This window comes from Kogia breviceps, chromosome 15 (assembly GCF_026419965.1).
Source record: "Kogia breviceps isolate mKogBre1 chromosome 15, mKogBre1 haplotype 1, whole genome shotgun sequence".
Lineage (NCBI taxonomy): Eukaryota > Metazoa > Chordata > Mammalia > Artiodactyla > Physeteridae > Kogia > Kogia breviceps.
This window is the reverse complement of record NC_081324.1, coordinates 81,066,678-81,090,184: the sequence shown is the minus strand read 5'-3', so window position 1 is coordinate 81,090,184 and position 23,507 is coordinate 81,066,678. Positions and strand designations below refer to the sequence as shown.

Below are 23,507 nucleotides of genomic sequence, written 5' to 3'. Positions count from 1 at the left end.
ACGGTAAATATCGATTGCTATAACCTATGTAGACAAAGCTCTTTGAGGGCCTCAGTCATTTTTAAGTGTATACAAGGGTCCTGAGACAACAAAAGTTGGAGAACTGCAGTGTTAAATGACAAAATGAGTGAGTGAATAAATGAAGGAGGTGTGTGCTAAGGAGTTCGGACCTGGCTTACCGTTAAGGGATGGTGGTTGGAGTACAGGATCCTAGTGGCTGTGTGGAGAAGAGATTAGAGGGAAGGAAGAGAGATGCAGGAGTCCAGGAGAGTGGTGGGTATGGGATTACCCAGGCCCCTGACCACTGCCTCCAAGTACCCTTTGACCCAGCACAAGCATCCCAGGCATAGCCAACAACTGACTGCTCCAAGGTGTTTGCTACAGTGGAACAATTTGAAATAATTAGAACTTTACAAAATGTCTTTAAACACTCTGGTAATGGGCATAAGAAAACACTTGTGAAGTGTAATCAGTTATTAGCAGCTGATCAATTATCTTCATGGATAGCTGTTGAGGGGGGAGAGGAGAAGCAATAAGAAGCCCCTTGATTAACTAATTTGAATATCTTTGGAGAACAAATTCCGAAATTTCTTTCTATTTTCTCTCTTGCTATTGTACTGGCGCACATCTGCTGGCTAAAGGCGGAATGCAAATGGTAATGAGCACTCCGCTGTGAACAGGCTCCTTGTTTGGGATCCTGGGAGGAAGGAACTGGAGGTGTGGGGGGCAGTGAGCCATCCAGGCCTGGGGACCTCATGCTGGCTAGAGGGCAGTCAGCTCTGCCCCTCTCCTTAGGTTCTGGGGGCTGGGGGAGCTGACTCCAGTGGGCAGCGGGCAAGGGCGGGTGGCACCCATCTGGGAGGCAGCACACATCCTCCTGAAGACCTAGGACCAGCTTGGCTGGGGCAGTCCTAGGATGGAGTGACCAGTGAGCAGAAACCTACATTCTGGAGGCCGCTGTCAGCCTCCCCAACCTCTCTGGGGGACAGGTTTGTAAGAGGTGGGGGTAATGAACTGGAATGTTAAGGACCCCTCATCTCCAGGGGTCTCAGATTCCACAGGATGTCATGGACATGTCATACCATTGGCCACCCAGCTTGCTTTAACCACGAGGAAATTGTAAGGCTCTGGAGCCAGACTCCTGGCTGGAATCCAGCCCTGCCACCGCAGCTGTGTGACCTTGGGCAAATGACTTAACCTCTCTGTACTTCGATGTGCTCCTCTGTAAAAAGGAAATAATAACAGCACCCGCCTCACAGTGTTGTTTTAGCACGGGGCCAGGCACGTCATAAGTGCACTGTAGATGTAAGCCATCGTTGTTATTATTATTCTTTTCATCCCTGGTAATTAACAGGCTAGACTGGAGTTTGCAAACTGGCAGGCCAGGGTCCAAATCCCCCAGTAAATCTGTTTTGTTTGGCACAGACCGCGTTGTTAAATTTTTTTCTGAATTTGTTGCCAACAATTAAAAATCAGGAGATTTTCAAATTAAAAATCTGGATTTGGGCTTTTCTGTAGAATCAAACCCTCCGACCCACTGAGCCCACAATCCTCTGTGGCACCAATCAGCCAGAGCTGAGTATAGCTGCTCTCTTTCTCTGGGACACTTGTTTCCCATTTGTTATGCCCCCCAGCCCTTCATTTCCTGATATCACCCTGGCCTGCACCTGCAAGCTCTGTGAAGTCTGCTGGGAACAGGTCAGCCTCTTCCCTGATGTAGGTGCTTGAAGCACATTGAATGAACGTGCATTCAGGTGAGTTTGACTTAATGGGGCAGGTCCATTTTGAGAAGACCCTCAACACCTAGTGGTCCTGCTACAGAGAGCACAGCAAACTCCACCATTGGTGTGTCTGCCCTTTGGGTCTCCCCTTCCCATGTCCCCCCAGTTCCTAAAGAAAGTCCTGTTCTCTACCGTTCCCCCTCTCCCCTCACCCCTTCTGTCCTTTCCTCTTCATCCCTCGACATGAGATGTCTGGTGACCCCCACACAGGGAAATGCCCTCCCTGAGCAGCCAGTCTGAGGCCTGAGACACCAGAGGAAACCGCATCCTGCCCCATGGTCGGTAGCTGCGGTCACTGGTCCCCGTCCATCTCAATCAGACAAGACCTTTAGTTTAAAGCTGTTCAAAAACAGCATCTGAGACCACCTTTAAAATTCCTCCCTCCTCCTGCCCGACAACTTCTTTTCCCTCCCCTGACTGTTCCATTGCTTTAAAATGGCTTAACCAATTTGGGTTATTTTTAGAAAAATGCCTGGCATGTTGGCTGACAACCTGTATTCTGGGTTTCCACCTGATACAGAAAAGACAGAGTTTATAAACCCCTAGGGAAAAAAAGAAACACAAAACATTGCTTTAGAATAGAAATCAAATAAAACTGACCATGGGTCCTGGCCAACGGAGTGTCAGGAGGCACAAGGAACGGACACCAGCCACCAGGTTGAGGTTTCAAGGGCACAGCATGGAGTCTGTTCTTCTGAGCTCCCTCCAGCATCACTGGGAGAATTGGATGCAGCGTCCTGTGGACTGTGAGAGGCAGGACAGACAGACGCAGGTTTGGACCCTGGTTTCACCACGCTGTGTCCTTAAGCCAGGGACGTACCTTCTCTGAGCCCTGAGGTTTGCCATTTGTAATATGGGGATACTCATAACCACTTCAGGTAAAATGCTGATCACAGAGCCTGATACCCAGTGACTTGTCCATAAATGTTTCTTATTGTCATGATGGTCCAATGCAAAGATGAAGAGGGCTCTGAAAGGAAAGTTAGCATGAACTTTATGATTTTACAAGGCAGCTGAACATAGCTTTCCCAACCTCCTGATTTTTTTTTTTTTTTTTTTTGCGAGCCTCTCACTGTTGTGGCCTCTCCGGTTGCAGAGCACAGGCTCAGCGCCCATGGCTCACGGGCCCAGCCGTCCGCGGCATGTGGGATCCTCCCGGACCGGGGCACGAACCCATGTCCCCGGCATCGGCAGGCGGATTCTCAACCACTGCACCACCAGGGAAGCCCTCTTTTCACTTTTTTAAAAACAGCTTTATTGAGGTATAATTTATGTACAATAGAATTTACCTATTATACCCAACTGTGATTTTTAGTATTCATGGAGCTGTGCAACTATCACCACAGTCCAAATTTAGAACATTTCCATCGCCCCCCAGAGATCTTCCTGATTGCACTCCTAGCCCCGGGACTTCATGATTCTACTTTCTATATCTATAGATTTGCCTTTTCTGGTCATTTCATATAAATGGGATCATACAGTATGTGGTCTTTTGTGTTGACTTCTTTCATTTAGTATTATGTTTCTAAGGTTCATCCATGTTGTAACAGGTATGAGTATTTTGCTCTTTTTTATTGGTAAATAATATTCCATTGTATAGATGGACCACATTTTGCTTATCCATTCACCAGTTGACGGACATATAGATTGTTTCCTCTTTTTGGCTATTGTGAATGGTGCTGTTCTGAACATGCATGTACAAGTCTTTGTGTGAACATACACTTTCAAGTCTCTTGGGTAGAGGAGTGGAATTGCTGGGTTGTAAAGCAAACTTATGTTTAACTTTTTAAGAAACTGCCAAACTGTCTTCCAAAGTGACTGTACCAGTTTACATTCCCACCAGCAGTGTATGGGCATTCCAGCTGCTCCATATCCTCACCAGCATTTAGTCATGTCTTCTGGAGATTTGAGTATGCATTTTTGGTCCTGAGTTTCGATCAGGGTTTGGACTGGGAATTCTGGGAGCCGTTGGAGCTTGAAGAGATGAATGGCAGGTGGGGGCATGGGACTCATGAGACAAAACTGCACATCTTAGATGTTCTAAAGTTAGTGCTGTCCATTAGAACTTTCTATGATAATGTAGATGATGTATATCTGAACTGTCCAATATGGTAGCCCCTAGTACCTGCGGCTGTTGAGCACTTGAAATATGGCTTGTGAGACTGAGGAACTGAATTTGTAATTGTATTTCATTTAAATTCATTTAGATGTACTAAATTTAAAGAACCTCACAAGGCAAGTGTCTACCACGTTGGACAGTGCAGTACTTGGGAGTTCAAGATCACTGCTCAGTATGTTCTAGGTCCTCAATGAACCTTTCCAAGGATTGATCAGAGTTCAACTCTTTTATTCATACCTGGCTGGGCTAAGCTAGGGTATCAGGGCTGCATGTGTCCTGGAATATTGCACCTAGATAGTACATAGTGTCTCAGGACCGAGAGGGAAGCACTAGAAATTGTGCTGTGGATTTAGGTCGAGGTATACTATAGGGTCAGGAGAAGCGCATGGATGGGCTCTGGAGCCAGGAGTGCCCAGGTTCAAATCCCAGCCCTGTCACTTACTGTGTCTGTGACCTAGGGCAGGTGACCTGTCCTCTCTGAGCCTGTTTCCTCAGCCAAAAAAAAAATGGAGTAGTAACAGGGCTCTTGAAGGACTCTTGTAAGGCTCAGAAAAGAATGGTCATAAATCCCCTAGCCTGGTGTCTGCCTCTTCGTGTGGGCAAAACAGTATCTCCTTCCTTTATTGTTGTTGTTATTCTGTCCAGTCCCCAGGGCTGTATAAATGCCATGTAAACCCTGACTGCACACCTTCATCTGTGAAAGATAAGGTGCTAGACTGTCAGTACCACACGCGCAGTGACCTTGTCTTCTGTAGCCACTGCTGGATCTTCAGCGACTGGAACGGTGCCTGGCACACAGTAGGCTCTCAGATGCATGTTTGATGAATGACTGAAGCAGTGAGTGCCTTCAGCATGTGGATGAGCAGGATGTAAGCGACACGAGGTTTCCTGGAAAGAACAACAGACACTCTCCTTTAGAAAGTGTGGTTTGAAAACAACATCAGGTTCAATGTCAGCAATGACCTGTTTTGTGTGAGGGCAGAGATGGCTTCCCCCTCCTCGAACAAGTGCTTCATCTCAACATGAACATGCTGCAGCGTGGGCTGGTCTGCAGTCTCCGGAGGTGGGTGTAGAATGGATGAGCACTGGCTAAGTCAGCCAGGCCGACCCACCTCCCACCACCTGCCCTGATCCGATCTGCCTGAAGGGACCCCACTGCTGCGGTTTACACAGTGAAAATACAGCTTTAAAATGTGAATGAATTTTCATCCAGGTAATTCTCCCAGGCCCTAAAATATCAGGACGTGCTAACATGTCAGGCGTCAGTGCACCCTCCCAGGGGTGGTGGGAGAACACACCAAATGGCCTTTGGGGGTGGGGGGAACACACTAGTTCCACCTCATTAATCCTGAATTTTCTCCCACTCTTGCTTTTCTCTTCTCTTTCCTCCTTATTCTCACTCTTTCTTTCCTGCCTCTAAGCCCCAAAGTAAGATATTTCCATTCTTAAGGAATTGTTATTTTTGTTTTATTTGTGCGAAGCATTTCTGGCTATCAAAGTCTCTTCATATTCATTATATTCATTTGATGTGCAGAGAAACTCAGTGAAGCGAATACTCATTCAAAAAGTGTCTATTAAGCTTCCCTCTACACCAGGCATAGGGCCCAGGTGCTGGAAATACAGAGAAGAAAAGAGACACAAGTCCTGCCCTCCTGGAGCTTTTAGTTTTAGTTTGTCTTTGTGTATGCTGGTGAATGCTCTGTGAAGAAGGAGCAAGGAGGGGATGGATCTACTTTAGAGTTTGGGGTGAGGGCAGGGAGGACCCCACTAAGGAGGTGCCAGAGTTAGGGGGATGGGAAGGGATGACAGATAAAGGGAACTGCCCAGGCAAGTGCCCTGAGGGGTGGGAGAGATGCTGGCGTGCTGGAGGATAGAAGCCATCGGAGGGGCTGGAGTGCATTGAGTTGAGGTGAGATGTCAGCCCACATAAAACTGGAACCTTGAGCAGTGGCCACACCCTGTAGACCCCAGTGGGGTGGGGGAGTCTGGGTTCCACTCTAAGCCCATGGCAAATAAATCATGGAAGAGTTTCAAGCCAGGGAGAGGCAAGAGCTGATTCACGTTTTGAACAGCACACTCCAGCAGCTGCCTGGGAATTGGACTGTAGCAGGTAAGGGCGGGAGCTGGGAGGGAAGGAAAGAGGCCCCGGAAATAGTCCAGGCGAGGGACGACGGCAGCTTGGATGAAGGCGGCAGCAGGGGCGGTTATTATTTCTGGACAGTTAGCGATATTGAAGAGTGAGACGTGCCTGAGATTCATTTAGTATTATTATTATCCTCATGCTACAGGTGGGGAAACTGAGGCCCAGAGAAGTGCAGTGACATGGCCAGATCAGAGCCAGCAAGTGTAACGGGGAAAATTTGAACCCACGGCTGCAGAGCTGCTACCATCCCAGTGATGTGCACTGTTCCTCGGTACTTCTTCTAGGTAGCTCAGCTTGGTGTCCGACCCCCGTCTCTAGCTGAGATGATACTCGCAAGCATCATACCCATTTTGCAGATCAGGAAATTGAGATCAGGAAATTGAGGCTCAGGCAGTAGGATCTCCCAGCTAGAGAGTGGCAGGATCAGGATTTGAACCCAGCCCACATTCCTAAGTCTTCATCTAAGCCCAATGCTGGGAATATGAGTATCCTGTGTCCTGGGCCTCCTTAGGCCCTGGAGAAAGAAAGTCCCTGTTCTAGGATAGGCCAGTCTTTCATTCTCGAGTTTTCTCTTAGTCAATAAGTACAGTAAAAATTCAATTCTGTACAGACTGTCTGTGTGTCTGTAGATAGGGGGAAATTCTGTTATGCCTCCAAATATAGAGATGAAAGTCTCCCTGGGTCTGGGGAGAGAGCATTTGGAGAGAAAGTTCTCATCTGTGTTGTTTTGGGACATGGCCTTTTGTGGTTTGGGGGAGAGGAAAGGACACCTCCTTCTTAAAAAATTTTTTTAATAATTATTTTTTATAATTTATTTTAAAATTTTTGACTGCCTTGGGTCTTCGGTGCAGTGCGCGGGCTTCTCAATGTGGTGGCTTCTCTTGTTGCGGAGCACGGGCTCTAGGCGTGGGCTTCAGTAGTTGTAACACACGGCTCAGTAGTTGTGGCTCGTGGGCTCTAGAGTGCAGGCTCAGTAGTTGTGGCACACAGGCTTAGTTGCTGTGCGGCATGTGGGATCTTCCTGGACCAGCACTCGAACCCATGTCCCCTGCATTGGCAGGTGGATTCTCAATCACTGGACCACCAGGGAAGTCCCCCTTTTGCAGAAAGGATTAGTGTCTTGTCCCTGAACTTTCCTGGTTGGGTCAGTGCCTGGCCATGTAGCATTCCTGTCCATCACTTTATTTACTGTACCGAGAAGGCAGTCGGGGGTCCTTGGTGCAGTTTCAGGTAATTAAAGTTGGCTCCATGAGAACTTCACATTATATGGATGATAAACATTTTAATAAAATATAGGTAGATAAAAAGGGATGTTGATTCAAAAATAAAATGTAGTCTCTCCTCTTCCTCTCCCTCCTCCCTTCCCTCCCTTTCACTGGAAGTGGAAGAATTGTATATCAAGGACCTTATGCAGCTTAATGTGAAATAAGACCCGCACCCTGGATGGGAAGCAGCCAATTACACATTTTTTTTAACATCTTTATTGGAGTATAATTGCTTTACAGTGGTGTGTTAGTTTCTGCTTTACAACAAAGTGAATCATTATACATATACATATGTTCCCATATCTCTTCCCTCTTGTGTCTCCCTCCCTCCCACCCTCCCTATCCCACCCCTCTAGGTGGTCACAAACCACCGAGCTGATCTCCCTGTGCCATGCGGCTGCTTCCCACTAGCTATCCACCCTACGTTTGGTAGTGTATATATGTCCATGCCACTCTCTCACTTCGTCACAGCTTACCAAGGTGTTGGGGACACGCTGGGACAAGGGACTCTGTCATGGGGTTGTCTGATTAGTAGGAGGCTCATAGGGACCCTCAGGTGACCCTGCCTGGGCATCCCCCATTCAATCTGGGACTCCCCCCTGGAGATGGCCTCACTCAAGCAAATGTCTTCTAACCCTAAAAAGAATAGTGGCGGCATGTGAGTCGCAGCCAAATTAGGACTGGCTTTAAAGGAGTACCCCTGCAGGTTAGGAGCAACAGCAGGAATGGGGGGCATTTAGTTTGAACTCTGGCTCCCTTTTCCTCCTTGTCACCCCTACAAAATATTTTTCTTTAAAAAATATTTGTCTTCATACTTATAAACTAGACTCCCCAGAGCATTTATTAAACACTAATTCCTCCCATTTCTTTAGGGAGAAATTGTATCTACAAATTTCTTTAGGTCCTCTCAGTACCCCCTCAGACATCCTGGGCCTCATTTAACCAATAAAACAGTGGGAGTGGGAGGTCTGTCACTTGCCAAAGTCAACAGCAAATTAGGGGACAAGCGCTGGAGGCCCAAGGACTCCTGGTGTGAAGCCCTCCTTAGTGGGCCCCGCTGCCCCTCATTTGAGGGCCTTCTCTCTCCATCTTGCCCCCAGCCTCCTCTGGCTGATCTCCCAGTAGCCACGTGGCATGAATTCCTCTCCAAGGGGTCCCTAAAATCCATCACCTCTCTCTTCTGCCTGTTGCCCTCCCCTTCCTGCCTATGAGGCTTCCCAGAGCAGCCTGAAGCAAGTGCCCTCTTCTGCTCGACAGTCCTCTGTGGCTCCCAGTTCCTCCTTGCCTTGGCCTCATGCCTTCCAGCCCCAATCCCCGTGAGTCCCTAATACGCATCTAGGTGGTCAGCCACTCCCCAGCACAGCCCAGGTTTTCCCCCCTCCACTCCCTTGCCCATGGGTCCTTCCTCCTCCGATGCCTTCCCCCAGGTGCCCGGCGCCCATATTCTTTTGTTAGCTGCAGCTCTCTCCCTGTGCGCTTTCCCCAGGACACCGCATGAGCACTTGTGTGACCGTTGTCTCCCACCACTGAGGTCCACGATGCTCCTAGACCCCCACCTAACACCAAGAGAGCGCTTCCTTCCCCACCTGGATTGTGTGCCTTAGCCCTGTACACCAGTAAATTTTTCCACAGCTTTCTGAGGTTTCCACAGAGCTTCTTGCAACACCCAGTCTCCTCCCCCACCTTAAAAAAGAGGCTATTCAGAGAAATGAATTTGAAAAAGATGTTAAAATGGCACAGACTTCAGCATTGGTGCCATGGTTTGGAGAAGAGGGGATCAGGATTCAAGGCCCAGCTCTGCTTTTGCCCGACTGTTACCTTGGGTGAGTGATATCATCTCTGAGACTGGATTTCCCCATCTGCAAAAGGGGTTAGGAGAGGAGCTGAGCCAAGGCATGAAAAGTTGACACCACGTAGCAAGCCCTTAGCTCCTGTGATATGACGAGTAACCACCACTGTGGCCCCTAGCAAGTGCCTGGCACAAAGTAGATGCTCAATAAACACTGAAATGAGTAAACGAGTGATTCCTTGATGTGACCCCCTCCCCCTTTTTTAACAGAGGAGAGGGAAGAGCACAGAGAGGAGCTGCCCCGCCAGCTCACCCAGCTGGACCAGATGTATTAGCCCGAAGAGGGGGTACATGGGGTCCCTGGCCCCTCGCCTGACACCCACCAGAGTGGGGGCGGGGCTACTCTATTTTTCTGGTGCCCCAAGGTTTTACATCTGAGAACTCCACAATATAAACCAGCAATCAAGGGCAGGAGGAAGTGATCAGATGTGGCTCCCGGGTTCATGGTGAGATAATTAGGTGTTTGATTGGCATCCTCTCTCAAGGACAGCCACCTCCGGGTCCCATCTGCAGCAGGAACTGGCTTGTTTTCCTGGCTGATGCTTGGGTGGGGGGTGGGGGTGGCTTGGAGGCGGAGGTACAAGTGTGAGGGGGGGAGATTTGGTGCCAGGATTGGCCAGCACGTCTTTCATTTGTTCCTGTAGTCATACATTCATTCAATCAACAAGTGTTAAGCACCTACTATGTACCAAGCATCAGGGATACAGCAGTGGCCCAAACAAACAAAGCCCATGTCCTTCTGGAGCTGACATTCAAGGAGGGTGGCTAGTGGAAATGGACGATAAATAAATAGAGCAGTAACCACATAAATGAGTTGATGACAAGTGCCATTTAGAGAAATAAGCAGAGAGAGAAGAATGGGTGAGGTAGGGAGGAGGTGCTTGCTATTTTAAATAGGATGGTAGGACAGGCGTTTGTGAGAAGGCGGTGTAAGAGCTGAGACCTGGAGGAGGAAAGGAAAAGACCCATGTGGAATAAAAAGAGAAACAAAAACAAAAACCCAGCATTTCAGGCAGAGGGAACAGCCAATACAAAGGCCCTGTGGTAGGAATGTCCTTGATGTGTTCAAGAGCCACAAAGATCCTGTGTGGCTGGAGGAGAGTGAGTGAGGAGGCAGTAGAAGGATGTGAGGACAGAAATAAGTCACGTGGGACCTTGACAACGAGGTGAGCACTTTGGCCTTGATGCAGAGTCAGATGGGAGCTGTGGAGGGTTTTGAGTAGAGGACGGACAGGATGTGACTTGGGTTTAACAGTATCCCGCTGGCTGTCGGGTGGGGAAGGGACTGTAGGAGGGTAAGGGCAGCAGTGCGGAGACCTGTGAGGAGGCTCCTGTGGTCACCCAGGTGGCAGCAGTAGAGAGGATGAGAAATGGTTGGATCAAGCTGACAGTATTTGCTGATGAGAGAAATGTCCCCCCTGCAACCCTGGGCCTCAGCCTAGTACCAGGGCAGGGAAGGTTGCTGCCCTCTCGGGGCTCAGGGCTGGCAGTGGTCCCACCTCAAGCGCCAGCCCTGGCCCCTGAGCACCCAAGCACCTCCTGCACCCTGGACCCCCTGCCAGCCACAGGCCTCTCATCCTGCCCGCACCCCTAAGAGAGAAGGCACGCCATGACTTCATGTTACAGCAGTAAATCCTAGATGCAGAGAGGTCAAAGGTCTGCCCAGACTCACAGAGCCAGTAAGTAAGAGCGTCTGGACTCGAACCCGCTCTGCCTGCCAAATATGGGCTCTTGGCCTGCCTCCAGCTAAAAGCAAATTGCCGCTGGATTTTCTGGAAGCCAGAACTTTGGGAGCTGCTAGGAAGGCCTTGTGGACCACAGTTTTAATTGTCTATGTGCCCTCCATGACCAAACACTTTGTGAGGGCAGGACTTGGGTCTGACTTATTCTGGGCAACATTGTAGACACTTAAATTATAGTTGAGTAAATGAGTGAGTGACTGGATGGATGGATGGATGGATGGAGAGATGGACAGACAGACTGATAAGGCCCAGCCACGCTGCTGATCTTCAGGCCACATGAGTCCTTGTCTGGGACAAACAGGTAGGGGAAAGGTAGCCCCATGAGCATCGGAGGAAAGAATGCAGAAGAAAGTGTGACCTTGGCAACTGGCTTTGTTTCTCTGCACGTACCCTGTGTAAAATGGCACCTGCATCATAGGACCATTCATTTGCTCCCTCAGCAGATGTTTCTAGAGAATCCACTGCATGCCAAACACTGCTGGGAAAATAAAATGGACTTTTCTTTTTTTTTTTTTTTTTTTCAAAGCTTCAGAAGTCTTATTTTTTTTTTTTTTTTTTTTTCTTTTTTTTTTTTTTTTTTAACATCTTTATTGGAGTATAATTGTTTTACAATAGTGTGTTAGTTTTCCCTCTACAACAAACTAAATCAGTTATACATACACACATGCTCCCACATCTCCTCCCTCTTGCATCACCCTCTCTCCCACCCTCCCTATCCCACCCCCCCAGGCGGTCACACAGCACAGAGGTGATCTCCCTGTGCTATGCAGCAGCTTCCCACCAGCTATCTAATTTACATTTGATAGTGTATATATGTCCCTGCCACTCCCCCACTTCGTCACAGCCCACCCCTCCCCCTCCCCATATCCTCAAGTCCATGCTCAAGTGAGTCTGTGTTTTATTCCCGTCCTACCACTAACCTCTTCATGACATTTTTTTCCCTTAGAGTCCATATATATGTGTTAGCATACGGTATTTGTTTTTCTCCTTCTGACTTACTTCACTCTGTATGACAGACTCCAGGTCCATCCACCTCATTATAAATAACTCAGTTTCATTTCTTTTTATGGCTGAGTAATATTCCATTGTATATATGTGCCACATCTTCTTTATCCATTCATCTGTTGATGGACACTTAGGTTGCTTCCATGTCCTGGCTATCGTAAATAGAGCTGCAATGAACATTTTGGTACATGAGTCTTTCTGAATTATAGTTTTCTCAGGGTATATTCCCAGTAGTGGGATTGCTGGGTCGTATGGTAGTTCTATTTGTAGTTTTTTAAGGAACCTCCATACTGTTCTCCATAGCGGCTGTATCAATTTACATTCCCACCAGCAGTGCAAGAGGGTTCCCTTTTCTCCACACCCTCTCCAGCATTTATTGTTTCTAGAGTTTTTGATGATGGCCAATCTGACCGGTGTGAGATGATATCTCATTGTAGTTTTGATTTGCATTTCTCTAATGATTAATGAGGTTGAGCATTCTTTCATGTGTTTGTTAGCAATCTGTATATCTTCTTTGGAGAAATGTCTATTTAGTTCTTCTGCCCATTTTTGGATTGGGTTGTTTGTTTTTTTGTTATTGAGCTGCATGAGTTGCTTATAAATTTTGGAAATTAATCCTTTGTCAGTTGCTTCATTTGCAAATATTTTCTCCCATTCTGAGGGTTGTCTTTTGGTCTTGTTTATGGTATCCTTTGCTGTGCAAAAGCTTTTAAGTTTCATTAGGTCCCATTTGTTTATTTGTGTTTTTATTTCCATTTCTCTAGGAGATGGGTCAAAAAGGATCTTGCTGTGATTTATGTCGTATAGTGTTCTGCCTATGTTTTCCTCTAAGAGTTTGATAGTGTCTGGCCTTACATTTAGGTCTTTAACCCATTTTGAGTTTATTTTTGTGTGTGGTGTTAGGGAGTGTTCTAATTTCATACTTTTACATGTAGCTGTCCAGTTTTCCCAGCACCACTTATTGAAGAGGCTGTCTTTTCTCCACTGTATATCCTTCCCTCCTTTATCAAAGATAAGGTGACCATATGTGTGTGGGTTTATCTCTGGGCTCTCTATCCTGTTCCATTGATCTATATTTCTGTTTTTGTGCCAGTACCATATTGTCTTGATTACTGTAGCCTTGTAGTAGAGTCTGAAGTCAGGGAGCCTAATTCCTCCAGCTCCAAAATGGACTTTTCTATGCTAGTTAACATGGACCTAGTAAACCTTCTATGGGACAGTTATTATATTATTGTTATCACTGCACTGGGAGTCTGCTAAGAAGTTGTTGGCAGCCTCACCCACACACCCAGGCCTCACGGTTCAGACACAGTCCTCTCAACGGGCCCTGTGACCCAAGTGTGAACTGTCACCCCGGCCCAGATGATGGAATTCAATAAAGCCAGCTTGGCTGAGAATTGTTTCTCATAGGCACCGCCCCTTGCTGGGGCACTCGGATAATGTGCCCTACATCTTGGCATCTGAAATTTGCATGTGGTGCCGGAAGTGATGGATGGCTCTGGTAACCCGGTCTGTCTCTCAGCCAAGGCTGTTATCCTATCCATCTTAGCGGGCTGCAGAGCCATCCGTCTTGTCTCCTTGCTCATGGCAGGCCAGCATGTGCCCTTCGTCCCAGGTCATCTCCCGGCGCCCTCCTAGAGCCAGCCTCTGAGGCCACTCTGAAGGCGACACTCCCATCATGGTCCACTGCATCCCCAGACACCCTCCTCCTCGGTGTTTGCCTGGGACTCTGGTGGCAAAGCCCTGAATGGCTCCATGGACCTGAGATACAGAATGGGTTGTTTGGCCCCCCCCAGACAGCAAGAGGGCCCCATCTTGCTCCTGCCACAAAGGACTCCTCATGCTTATATCTACTAACAATCATTCATTCCCAAGTGCTTTTTGAGCGCCTTTGTGCATCTGGCATTTAGCTAGAACCTGTGGCTACAGCTGTGAGCAAGACAGGCACAGTCCCCACCCGTGAGGGACTGACATCCCATTGGAGGGAACATGAGCAATGAAGATCCTAGACACTGTGCCAAGCACTTTACCTGCTTACAGTCTGGTTCTCAAGGGTTTTCTCAACACTTTGGGCACAAATTGTTATCCCCATTTGACAGACACAGAAACTAAGGTTGAGTATCTTGTCCAAGGTCACACTGCTAGTTAGGGGTCAGAGCCAGAATTTGGACACAGGTCTGTGATCCCTGAACATGGTCATTGTTCCCCAGACAAAGCAGGCTCTTTCAGGGTTTCTGACACACAGCATTTATTCATTCATTTATCTGACCAACAAACATTTCTAAAGTGCCTACTATGTAACAGGAACTGTCCTAGGCACTGAGCGTAAGGAGGAAAGGACCAAAATCTCTGTCTTACTATCAGGGAGTTTTCATTCTAGTAAATAAAATATATAGTGTGTTTGATAGTGATACATGTTAAGAAGAAAACTAAAGGCAGGAACAGAGAGGGCAGTTAGGGGGCTGTCACAATAATCCCATTCCCTCTGTGTGGGATGCTTAGCTTTCCTACCCAGGTCATCCCCTGACCCCAGGTCAAACATTCCCACCTTGGTGACTCCTTACCCCAGTCACAGCAAGTCACCTTGCTCTCTGTGTTCCCATCATACTTTATTCATGCTTTTCATGTTGTACTTAGGCACACAGTGTTGGAATTGGCCTGTGTGTCTCCTGCACTGCACTGTGAACTCCTCAAGGACAGGGACTATGTTGGTTAGTTTCCGTGTGCCAGTACCTAACACTATAACTAGCACAGATTTGGGGCTCAGTAGTTAGTTGGATGGATGATTAGATGGGGATGGGTGGATGGGTGATTGGATGGATGGATGGCTGGCTGACGGATTGAAGACTGGTTGAGTGTGAGTGATTGGATAGATGGATGTTCAGTTGGATGAATAGATGGTCTGTTAGGTAAATGGGTGGATGGATGAGGGGATCAATGGATGGTTGGTTGGGTGATTGGATGGATGTTGGATAAAGAGCTTCCAGCCTGGGTAACTTACTCTAGCTACTGGCAACCCCTGCCCAAGTTGCGAGAACCACACAGTGATTTAATTAGTAGAAGTAGGTAAAACTCTTATCTCTCCCTTGCCCCATCCGTTTCCATACCCATGCAAAGGCAATTCAGGGCATATGTTAGGGCTTCACTCTTCTCCAAGTCTGCTCTGGAGGTGATGTCTTAATGTGATGGCCTTTGTCCCTTTTACCAGAATTATTTATGCCCTAACTTGTCTTATTTGGTTTCTGAGCTCTTGGAGGATATAGACTGTATCTGATTCCCCTTATCTAATGCCTAGCACACTGGAGATCATGGATGGATGGATGGACGGGTGGATGGGTAGATGGATGGCTGAATGTACAACATCTCTAGTTGCATCTCCCTGCAGTGAAGAGAAAGCAGACTTCCAGGTTTGTGTTGGGGGGAGTTGGTGACTGTATTGAAAGTCATAATCACTGGTCATCCTCGTTTTCCAGACCTGACCTGGAATCTCAACTGCCACTTCATCCATATATCCTTGCAGGAGATAATATACATAAAGTGCTTAGCACATTCCATAAATACTAGCATGTGTGTGTGTGTGTGTGTGTGTGTGTGTGTATGGCATAAATGTTAGCCATGAGCTATTGTTTTCTATAGGAATGTCTGTGTAAGGTTTCATTTGGCGAAAAAGTTCTAGGCCTTTGAAAAGACAACATCTGGTGGCAAATATCAGAAAGGGATAACAGGGGCACAAAGGAGATGCCCAGACTTGGAGGGGAGGGTTCAGGAATCCTTCCTGGAAGAGGGGACATTTAAGCCGAGGCATAAAGGATGAGTAAGATCAGCTGCAAAGACAGAATGAGATCATCTGAGCTGAAGGAATGAAGTCTATTGAGCCATGGAGTTGGGAGACCCTGTTGCCTTTGGATTCCTGCGAGGCAGGAAGGTTGGTTGGGAAGGAAACAAAGAGATGGGAAGATGGGAAGGACTGGCAGGGACCCAGTGACACCCAGATAGGAAGTATGGCGATTGTCCTAGAGCAGTGGAGAGCCACAGGTGGGTTTTGAGCAGAGGAGGGACATGTTGAGGAAGAGTTTCTTTCCTTTCATGAAACCCCTTCAAAATATGGGAACACCTGAGGTCCTTGCCTCCTTAACCCCTAATCCCCAGCAATCACGGCATCGTTTTCAGAAGGTCTCTTCTCAGCGGTGGTATTAGGGGGATGTGTCTGAGTGTGCGGGTGTCTTTGGAGCTGAGAAGTGTGTGAGCGCATGCTGGGGGAATTGACATGCATATGCGCAATTCACATGTGTGTTTCCCCTGTAAGAGCATAGCAGCTAGCTCAAAGTTTGGTACATCATTGACACTTCAGGTCAAGATCATGTGTTAAATTTCTTTCAAAACTAAGTATTCTTGTACGATTCCCCATCCTTCCTGGTTGAGGAGACACAGTTGAACTGAGAATGTTCAACTTGCTCTCCCCATAGATAACCAACAGTTGTCCTTCCCCACCCAAGAGCTACCTTCCCTCTGAGGAAATCCAGCCTCTTAACCAGATGTGTGGCTTGGGCAGGTAGCCTAAGCTGTTTTTGCCTTAGTTTCCTCATCTCTAAAATGGGAGTCTCAGATTCAGTTAGCGTTAGCTAAAGTGTGGGACCTACATACCCCCACTGTGAGGCCGTGAGATGACTGTAAGTAGACCTGACATTAGAAGGGATTGACCTGTGTCAGGAGGAACAGGTACCCCTTCTCAGTGGCCATTCATTCCTTCTCACTGGAACAGGAAGAAAGTCTCTACCTTTAACACCTCTCCAGCACGTGCCAGTCTCCTTTTATAACAAACACCAATGCTTTGTTTTCATTGTACTTTTATTTTAAAGACTACCTTCTGTTTATGGCATAGTGTCCTCTAGTGATAAAAAGAATTTCCTTTCAAATGTACTTATTTAGGTTAAAAAGAGAAGAGGGGGCTCCCCTGGTGGCGCAGTGGTTGAGAGTCCGCCTGCCGGTGCAGGGGACGCGGGTTCGTGCCCCGGTCCGGGAAGATCCCACATGCCGCCGAGCGGCTGGGCCCGTGAGCCATGGCCGCTGAGCCTGCGCGTCCGGAACCCGTGCTCCGCAACGGGAGAGACCACAGCAGTGAGAGGCCTGCGTACCACAAAAAAAAAAAAAGAGAGAGAGAGAGAGAGAGAAGGGGTTGTTATGTAAAGGTCAAGAACAGGCAAAATTTTTCTAGATGCTAGGGTCAGAATGATAGTTACCTTTAAGTGGGTACTAACTAGGAGAGGACACAAGGGAACCTTCCAAGGTGCTAGGAGTGTGAATATTCTGTGTATCTACCTGGGCAATGATTATAAGGGTGTAAAAGTTTGAGCTTAAAACTGAAGTTAAAATTACACAACAAGAAAGAAGAGTAAGTTTGAAGATAGATATCATGGAACTAGTAATTCATGTGGAATATCAATATGGCAAAATGCATGCAGAGGGGTAGTATGAATGGTTGAAGTTCGGACAGTGATGGACTGGACAACCCTGAAAGTTCCTTCTGGCTCATATGTTCTGAGACTGTGGGTGCCTTGGAAGTTCCAAGGTTGCCCAGCAAGCTGATGGCAGCCCCTCTCAGAGCTAGGGCCACCCCGCGGGCAGCGGGCATTTCCCGTGAGCAAGCAGTGGGGCTGTAGGTCCCGTCAGAAGAGCCCTTCTTCCCTGCTGCTCCCACCCCTGGGTGCAGCTCAGTCCCAGCTTCCTTCCTCTCTGCACACTGGCCCGAGCCTCAGCTGCATCTATCATCTGCTTCAAGCTCATTAAAATTATTTCTTTTTTAGTTGCAAATGGGCTGTTTATGATGATCATTATTTGAATGGTCTGCGCCGGGCTCCGGGCTGTCTGTCTGCTGCTGATGGCCAGTTAATCAGATGAGTCTTCTCCCTGCCTGGGCCTGGCCCAGAGTCTGGGGCTGTGTTAATCATGGCTCCCCTAGGGCTGGGGGCTGGGGGCCAGGTGGGAGAGGGTCCCAAGTTCTGCTTGATCATCAAAGAGGCCCTGCTAGCTGTGTATGTGCATTGGGGGTTCAGACACTTATTTCTAAAACTCAGCTTCAGATTGGTGCTGGCTTATGTTTATGAGAGTTTTTTTATATTCCTTCAAAATAAATACAGTGCTGTGAGCTTTTTTATTTTAAATGTGTTTATTTTAAAAGACATGTCAATTCTGTCATTGGTTGTCTTGCTCTGTTAAGGTTCAAGTAGCCTGTCTTTTAGGGTGGGAGGGAGTGGTTTTTAATGTCTTTGCCTGATAGAGTAAAACTTGTAAGTACTCTGTCATCCTTTTATTGGGGGGCGGGGGTGTGAGATTAAATTTTACTGACCTGTGAAATCCAGAACTCTTAGAATCACTGATCTAGTGGGGTGTTCTTTGAGCTGTCAGCTTATCTAACTTAGTATCAGCCAACATTTCTTGAACACTTAGTACTGTGCTTGATGCTTTACACATTTATAACATTTAAAACAAGCTCCCTGAACATCCCCCAGCTAGTGGGGAAGTGGAGCAGAAACCCCGTGAAGAGCGGGGCGTTACAATTTTGCCTTTATAATCCACCAAGGAGGTAATTCACAGGTCCCTGCTTGGATTACCTTACAAACACGTTAATGTGCTCGTCACATGGGAAGATGTGTCTAAGGAGCTTAGCACGGTGCCTGGTACGCGTGCGCCCCCGATAAATGGTGGCTGTGATGATTTATTATTGTTGTTGTTGATGTGGTTAGTGTACTAACCGTAGAAAGTGGCAAGAATTCAGAGCTGAAGGACGAGCATAGATGTGAGGCAAAGGCAAGAAGAACATGGGCGTCAGTCGTGGTGTCCATCGTCTGCTCCTCTAGGGATGAACAGGAGAGACACCAAGAGCTGGGCTTCTGTGGGGCTGGGGTTGGAAGCCTGCTGCTGTTCCCCATCTGGTCTCACTTCTGCTCTGTCTACAGTGTGGATGCAGCAGACAGATTCGTACCCACCAGCAGCCTGGGAGGTTGGGGTGCAGGGAGCCAGGGCAGTCGCGTGGCATCGTTGTCTGGTACAGCACATAAGACAGTTGGACTTAACCTGCTCTGAGATTTCCTTTTGGGACTTGGGTTTGATGTTTTAAATAAGGAGTCAAAGTTCAGCCCCCACCAGGTTGCTGGGATGCTGGGAGAGGCAGTATCCCAGAGATAGGAACATTGTGTCAGATCTATGATCATTCAAAACCGTGTGATGTCAACCCAAGTCCCAGTTCTGTTTGTCCTGGAGCCACGTAAGAATCACCTCTTTATCTTCAAGACGGTTGAGAAAAACTAAGAAAAACTGTGAGCACTCTGCCACCACTCAAATTGACCCTGACACTCCAGTTACTTCTCTCCTGCCAAGTGAGGGTCTATCCACCTGGCTGCACCACGTAGTTGGTTTTTGTCTGCCTTTGGTCAGTCCCGTTGCTGCTAATACAGATCTCTCCCTAATCACTCGATATTTTGGTCATGGTCGATTGTGGTTTCTTTATTAGAAACTACAATTATTTTTAAATGATGATAAACCAGAAGTCTCCTTATTTTCTCTGTCACCTTGGCAGACTGTCAGAAATTGTTTCTGCTTCTCTCTCTTCTCTCCCATGACACCTTGTTCCTTACCTGGCTCAAAAATTCAATGGGACGTTTGGACTGGAAGCCCCTGCACTTTGGAGTTGGTGTACCCAGTGCTGTGGCATAGAATTGATATCAGCACCTTGGAGAGCACCACATTTCCAAGTCTCTTGCCCCTCTGTTTTAATGGCTACTTTCTTGCCTCGATTTTCCTCCCTTCTAGTCTTATGATTCTCCAAAGAGGTTAGACATTTCTACAGAAATAGAAATTCCTTCCCCGATTCTCCCAAAGGCTGCATAGGCAGAGACATTTTTCCTGGGTTTGGGGTATGCGCTCCAGCCTTCGATGGGTGTGAGGTTTATGGTGCTATGGTGAACTGCTATTGAGCAGATTTACTGACTCTCAGACATGATATAAGACGATTACCATGCATTTCGTCTCTTAGAAGGAAAAGGATTTGCAGCGGGTTAATAGTATTTTTATTTCATTATCTAATAGTAAAAGTGTTTCATTGTGTGTGCAAGATGAATGCGTATTAGCGATGACAAATGAGGTCTTTCAACACGGTGCCAGGCCTCATCATACATATGTTAGATTAAAGAGTTCACCCTAGAAATACACTCTTGCATCTGTTTGTGTGTTTTTAATAAATCTGATTGCAGAAATTTATTGCATCACCGGATTTAGGAAATTATGGGGCTTGATTGCTGCAGATATAATCCGGTGATATATACAGAAATGGTCCTCTAGTTATCGTCCAGAAAAAAGCCCATCTCGGGATGGCGCAAGAAAGCAGCAGACCACATAAACAGAGCATTTCTTGAATTATGCAAATGAAATCCATGACAACTCATGGTGAATTATTCTCCCCTCGTGAAACTGCCACTGTTAAAGTGAAGAAAGCTGCGAGAGGGGTGATCAAATATACATGTACAACCAGCAGACATTGTCTGTCATGTGTGAGCTGGAGCGTCCCCCACTTCCATCTCTCACTCTCTTTTTTTTCCCTCCTTGGTTCATCCTGTAAAAACCTGGTCTGAAACCTTCATTGCACGTAAGCAGGAAAGGCTGCTTCCAATCCTTTTCTTCTGAATCCAGGAGTCTTCAGTGAAATATTTCTTACACTTGAAGTGAACCTTAGATAATTTACTGCAGGATACACAAAAGGTCATCTTGCTTCTTATTGGCACCTTCATTTTTCCAAAATCTACAGAAATTAAAAAGCCATCTATATCTTAAAAGGCGTATTTATGAACCCTTAAGTGTAAGTCATAGTTGGAACAGTTCCCACCTCTGATATATGAAAGCTGTCGACAGCACTTTCTTACACTATAATATGCCCATACAATATGCCGCACTTTACTATTTTGACACCGTTTGGAGATGTTTTCTACAGTTACTGACAAGCTTATGCCATCACTCCCTTGGAAATTTAAGAGGTGGGGCAGAGACGTAGGGGAGAAATGAAAAAAAAAACAACTCCACCCAACTTTATGGGAGATTATTGATCTGGCCTGACTTCTGACAAGCAAAAAAAGCTGTCCTGGATTTTTTTAGGTTACATCCCCAGTTTCGTAAATTATTCATTTGTGCCAGGAGTCAATATCCTGTCTTTTCTCAGCTTTTTTGTAAGTTAAGGAAACTTGTTTGGAATGCTGTTTTGTACGATGATTAAAAAGGAAAAGGAGGAAAAAAATCTTTTTCTTTTCTCTCTCCCTCTCTCTTTTTTTTTTTTTTCTTCTTTTATTGTTCCAGAAGGAGCTTAATTCCGTCGCTTCCGAGCTGTCTGCGCGGCAGGAGGAGAGTGAACATTCTCATAAACATTTAATTGAACTCCGCCGGGAATTTAAGAAAAATGTACCTGAGGTACAGTATAGTTGCTATTATAGAATTAACTCAGTAGGAATGCAGATTTTCCTCTGTTCAAACTGTATTTTGAAAACTATAGACATAAGTGACTAACAAGAAAAGAAGCTAATTAGCCACGAAGAAAAATTACAACCCTCAACCTTTCCGTGTTTCTCAGTATAGCGGTGCTCACTGGTGCTGTCTAGAATAAGAGCAGGACGCTTCTCCATGGAAGTCATTGTTTTTGAGGGCTCTATACAACATCCATTTTCCCCTCACATTAACGTCTAAGTCAAATGCTTGGCCTTGACGGCAAAGACAATTTGTCTAGAGTTCCTGATTTTATTTTGCTTTCCCATTGGCGTCCGGGAGGTGATGGCTGTAGACTGTCTCACCCTCTCTGATCCTTCCCTTGACCTTCCCTGTCTCCCCCGCCTGCCCATAAATGTGCCTCATTCTCCCCCTTCACTTCCTCCTTTGCAACTCCAGCCACCAGCGTTGTCTTTCCCAGCTGCCATGAGGGTGGTCCAGGTAATGGCGAGCCCCTGCAATGTAAGAGTCCCCCAGGGGAAGAGACGAGAATGGACACGTTTCTTTCTTCACAAGGGTGAATGTGTGAATTTTTTTCCCTCCTCTGTCAGGCCCCTTGTTGCTTCTCAAATTTTTTTTTTTTAGTGATGGAAATAAACACAAATAGGAAAAAGAAGACCTTCTGACTCCATAGAATGTTGGCAGGGATGTGACACATCAGAGCCATTACAGGAAACAGATACCCCGCCCATTCCCAAAGGCTGCTGTGCTTCTCCGTGGTCCCCAGAGGGTTGAGCTCTCTGTCCCAGGCTGCTCAGGCGGCCTGGATCTTGGAGGAGGGCCAGACAGGGTCTGCCACTCCAGAGGTATCAGACCTGGACATGTTGACTCCACTCTGCCTGTTGGAATCACCTAGGGGTCCTGTTGCCATCTTACTGCTGGAGGCCATGGAAGATGGAGAGGAAGCAAGCCCACCCAGGAATCAGGCCACATAAGTGCAGAGGGGTCAGTCCCTTAGCTGTGAAGTCCTCCTCAGACCAGTCATAAATATCTTTGGTTCTTCAAGGCAAGAGTGGGAACTAGGATCTAGTTAGAACTTGTCCATGGAGCAAGTCTGGGAGGAATCAGATTTGAGAGCTGAGAGAGAGTGCGCTTGTAGAAGGGGCAGGGATCTCAGATCTGAGTGTGTCCCCCATGTTAGGGCTTCAGGAAAGCCAAGTTAAGTCGTCCTGGGTTTGACTGGGAGCTAAGAAGGCATAGGGAGATTCTGAGCATCCTTCCCTTCCCTCTTAGAACAGAGAACAGCTTGGTCTTTAAACCAGTTTTTCTGCCCAGAAGGAGAGAACCAGAAGCTTTGCCTCTGACTCTCCAGTCTCTGGGAAGCAGAGATGAAACGGCCACAGATCTTCACAGCCCACCATTTTGTCCTCCCTCCCCCAGGCCACGTGGGAGCCCCCAGGTGATGAGGAAAATCCAGGCCAGGTTTTAAGCCTCTGAGTTCGGCTTACATAATTTTAATACTGCATAATTATGCAATTATGTAATTAGAAGGAATAAGTTTCCATTCCTATTATAGTCGCGCCTCTGAAAATTCTCATTTTTGGAACTAGCCTCTCCTGATGGGGGAGAGCCATGCCAAGACTTTATTTAAGAACATCGTCTGGCTGGTGCCCAGCTCACCTCCTGCTGATGCCTTTGCTCGGTTTCCCCCAGGGCTTAAGCAGACAGGGCAGTGGGCTTCTAGAAATGTCTGGCATTGGCCCCAAATCCCACCCACCCCACCGTGGGTCTCAGATCTGAGTCCCCTACATTCATCTGAGTGTGGGGCTGTGAACAGAGCCTGTCTGGGGGTCTGATGACCTGCGTTGAAATTCCAGCTGTACCACTCACTTGCTTTGGGACCTTGAGCAAGGCAGCCCCTCTCGGGGCCTCTGTGTCCCTTTCTGTAAATTCAGGGGACTGGAGATGGTTTGGGGGCCCCTTCCAACACCGACATTTCCCGAACCCAGACCAGAGGTTTCCTGTTGATGTGTTTTATTTGGTCTGTAAAGGTCTTTCAAATTTTACCGTAAGTTGTCGATGTTTAGCATCTCTGATTTCACCCCAAAGCTTGGATTTCCAATATCTTTTGAGACTGG

At 47.1% G+C, this 23,507-nt stretch overlaps 1 protein-coding gene across 14 annotated transcripts in view; it reads left to right on the top strand.

Moving 5' to 3' along the window:
* The window catches only part of CUX2 (cut like homeobox 2), a 271,019-nt gene that overhangs the window by 136,884 nt on the left and 110,628 nt on the right, over nucleotides 1-23,507 (top strand). For all 14 annotated transcript variants that reach the window (XM_067015971.1, XM_059040793.2, XM_067015979.1 and 11 more), the window contains one exon: nucleotides 21,247-21,357. In XM_067015971.1, coding sequence (XP_066872072.1) covers nucleotides 21,247-21,357 — 111 coding nt within the window. The remainder of the gene's footprint in view (nucleotides 1-21,246; nucleotides 21,358-23,507) is intronic.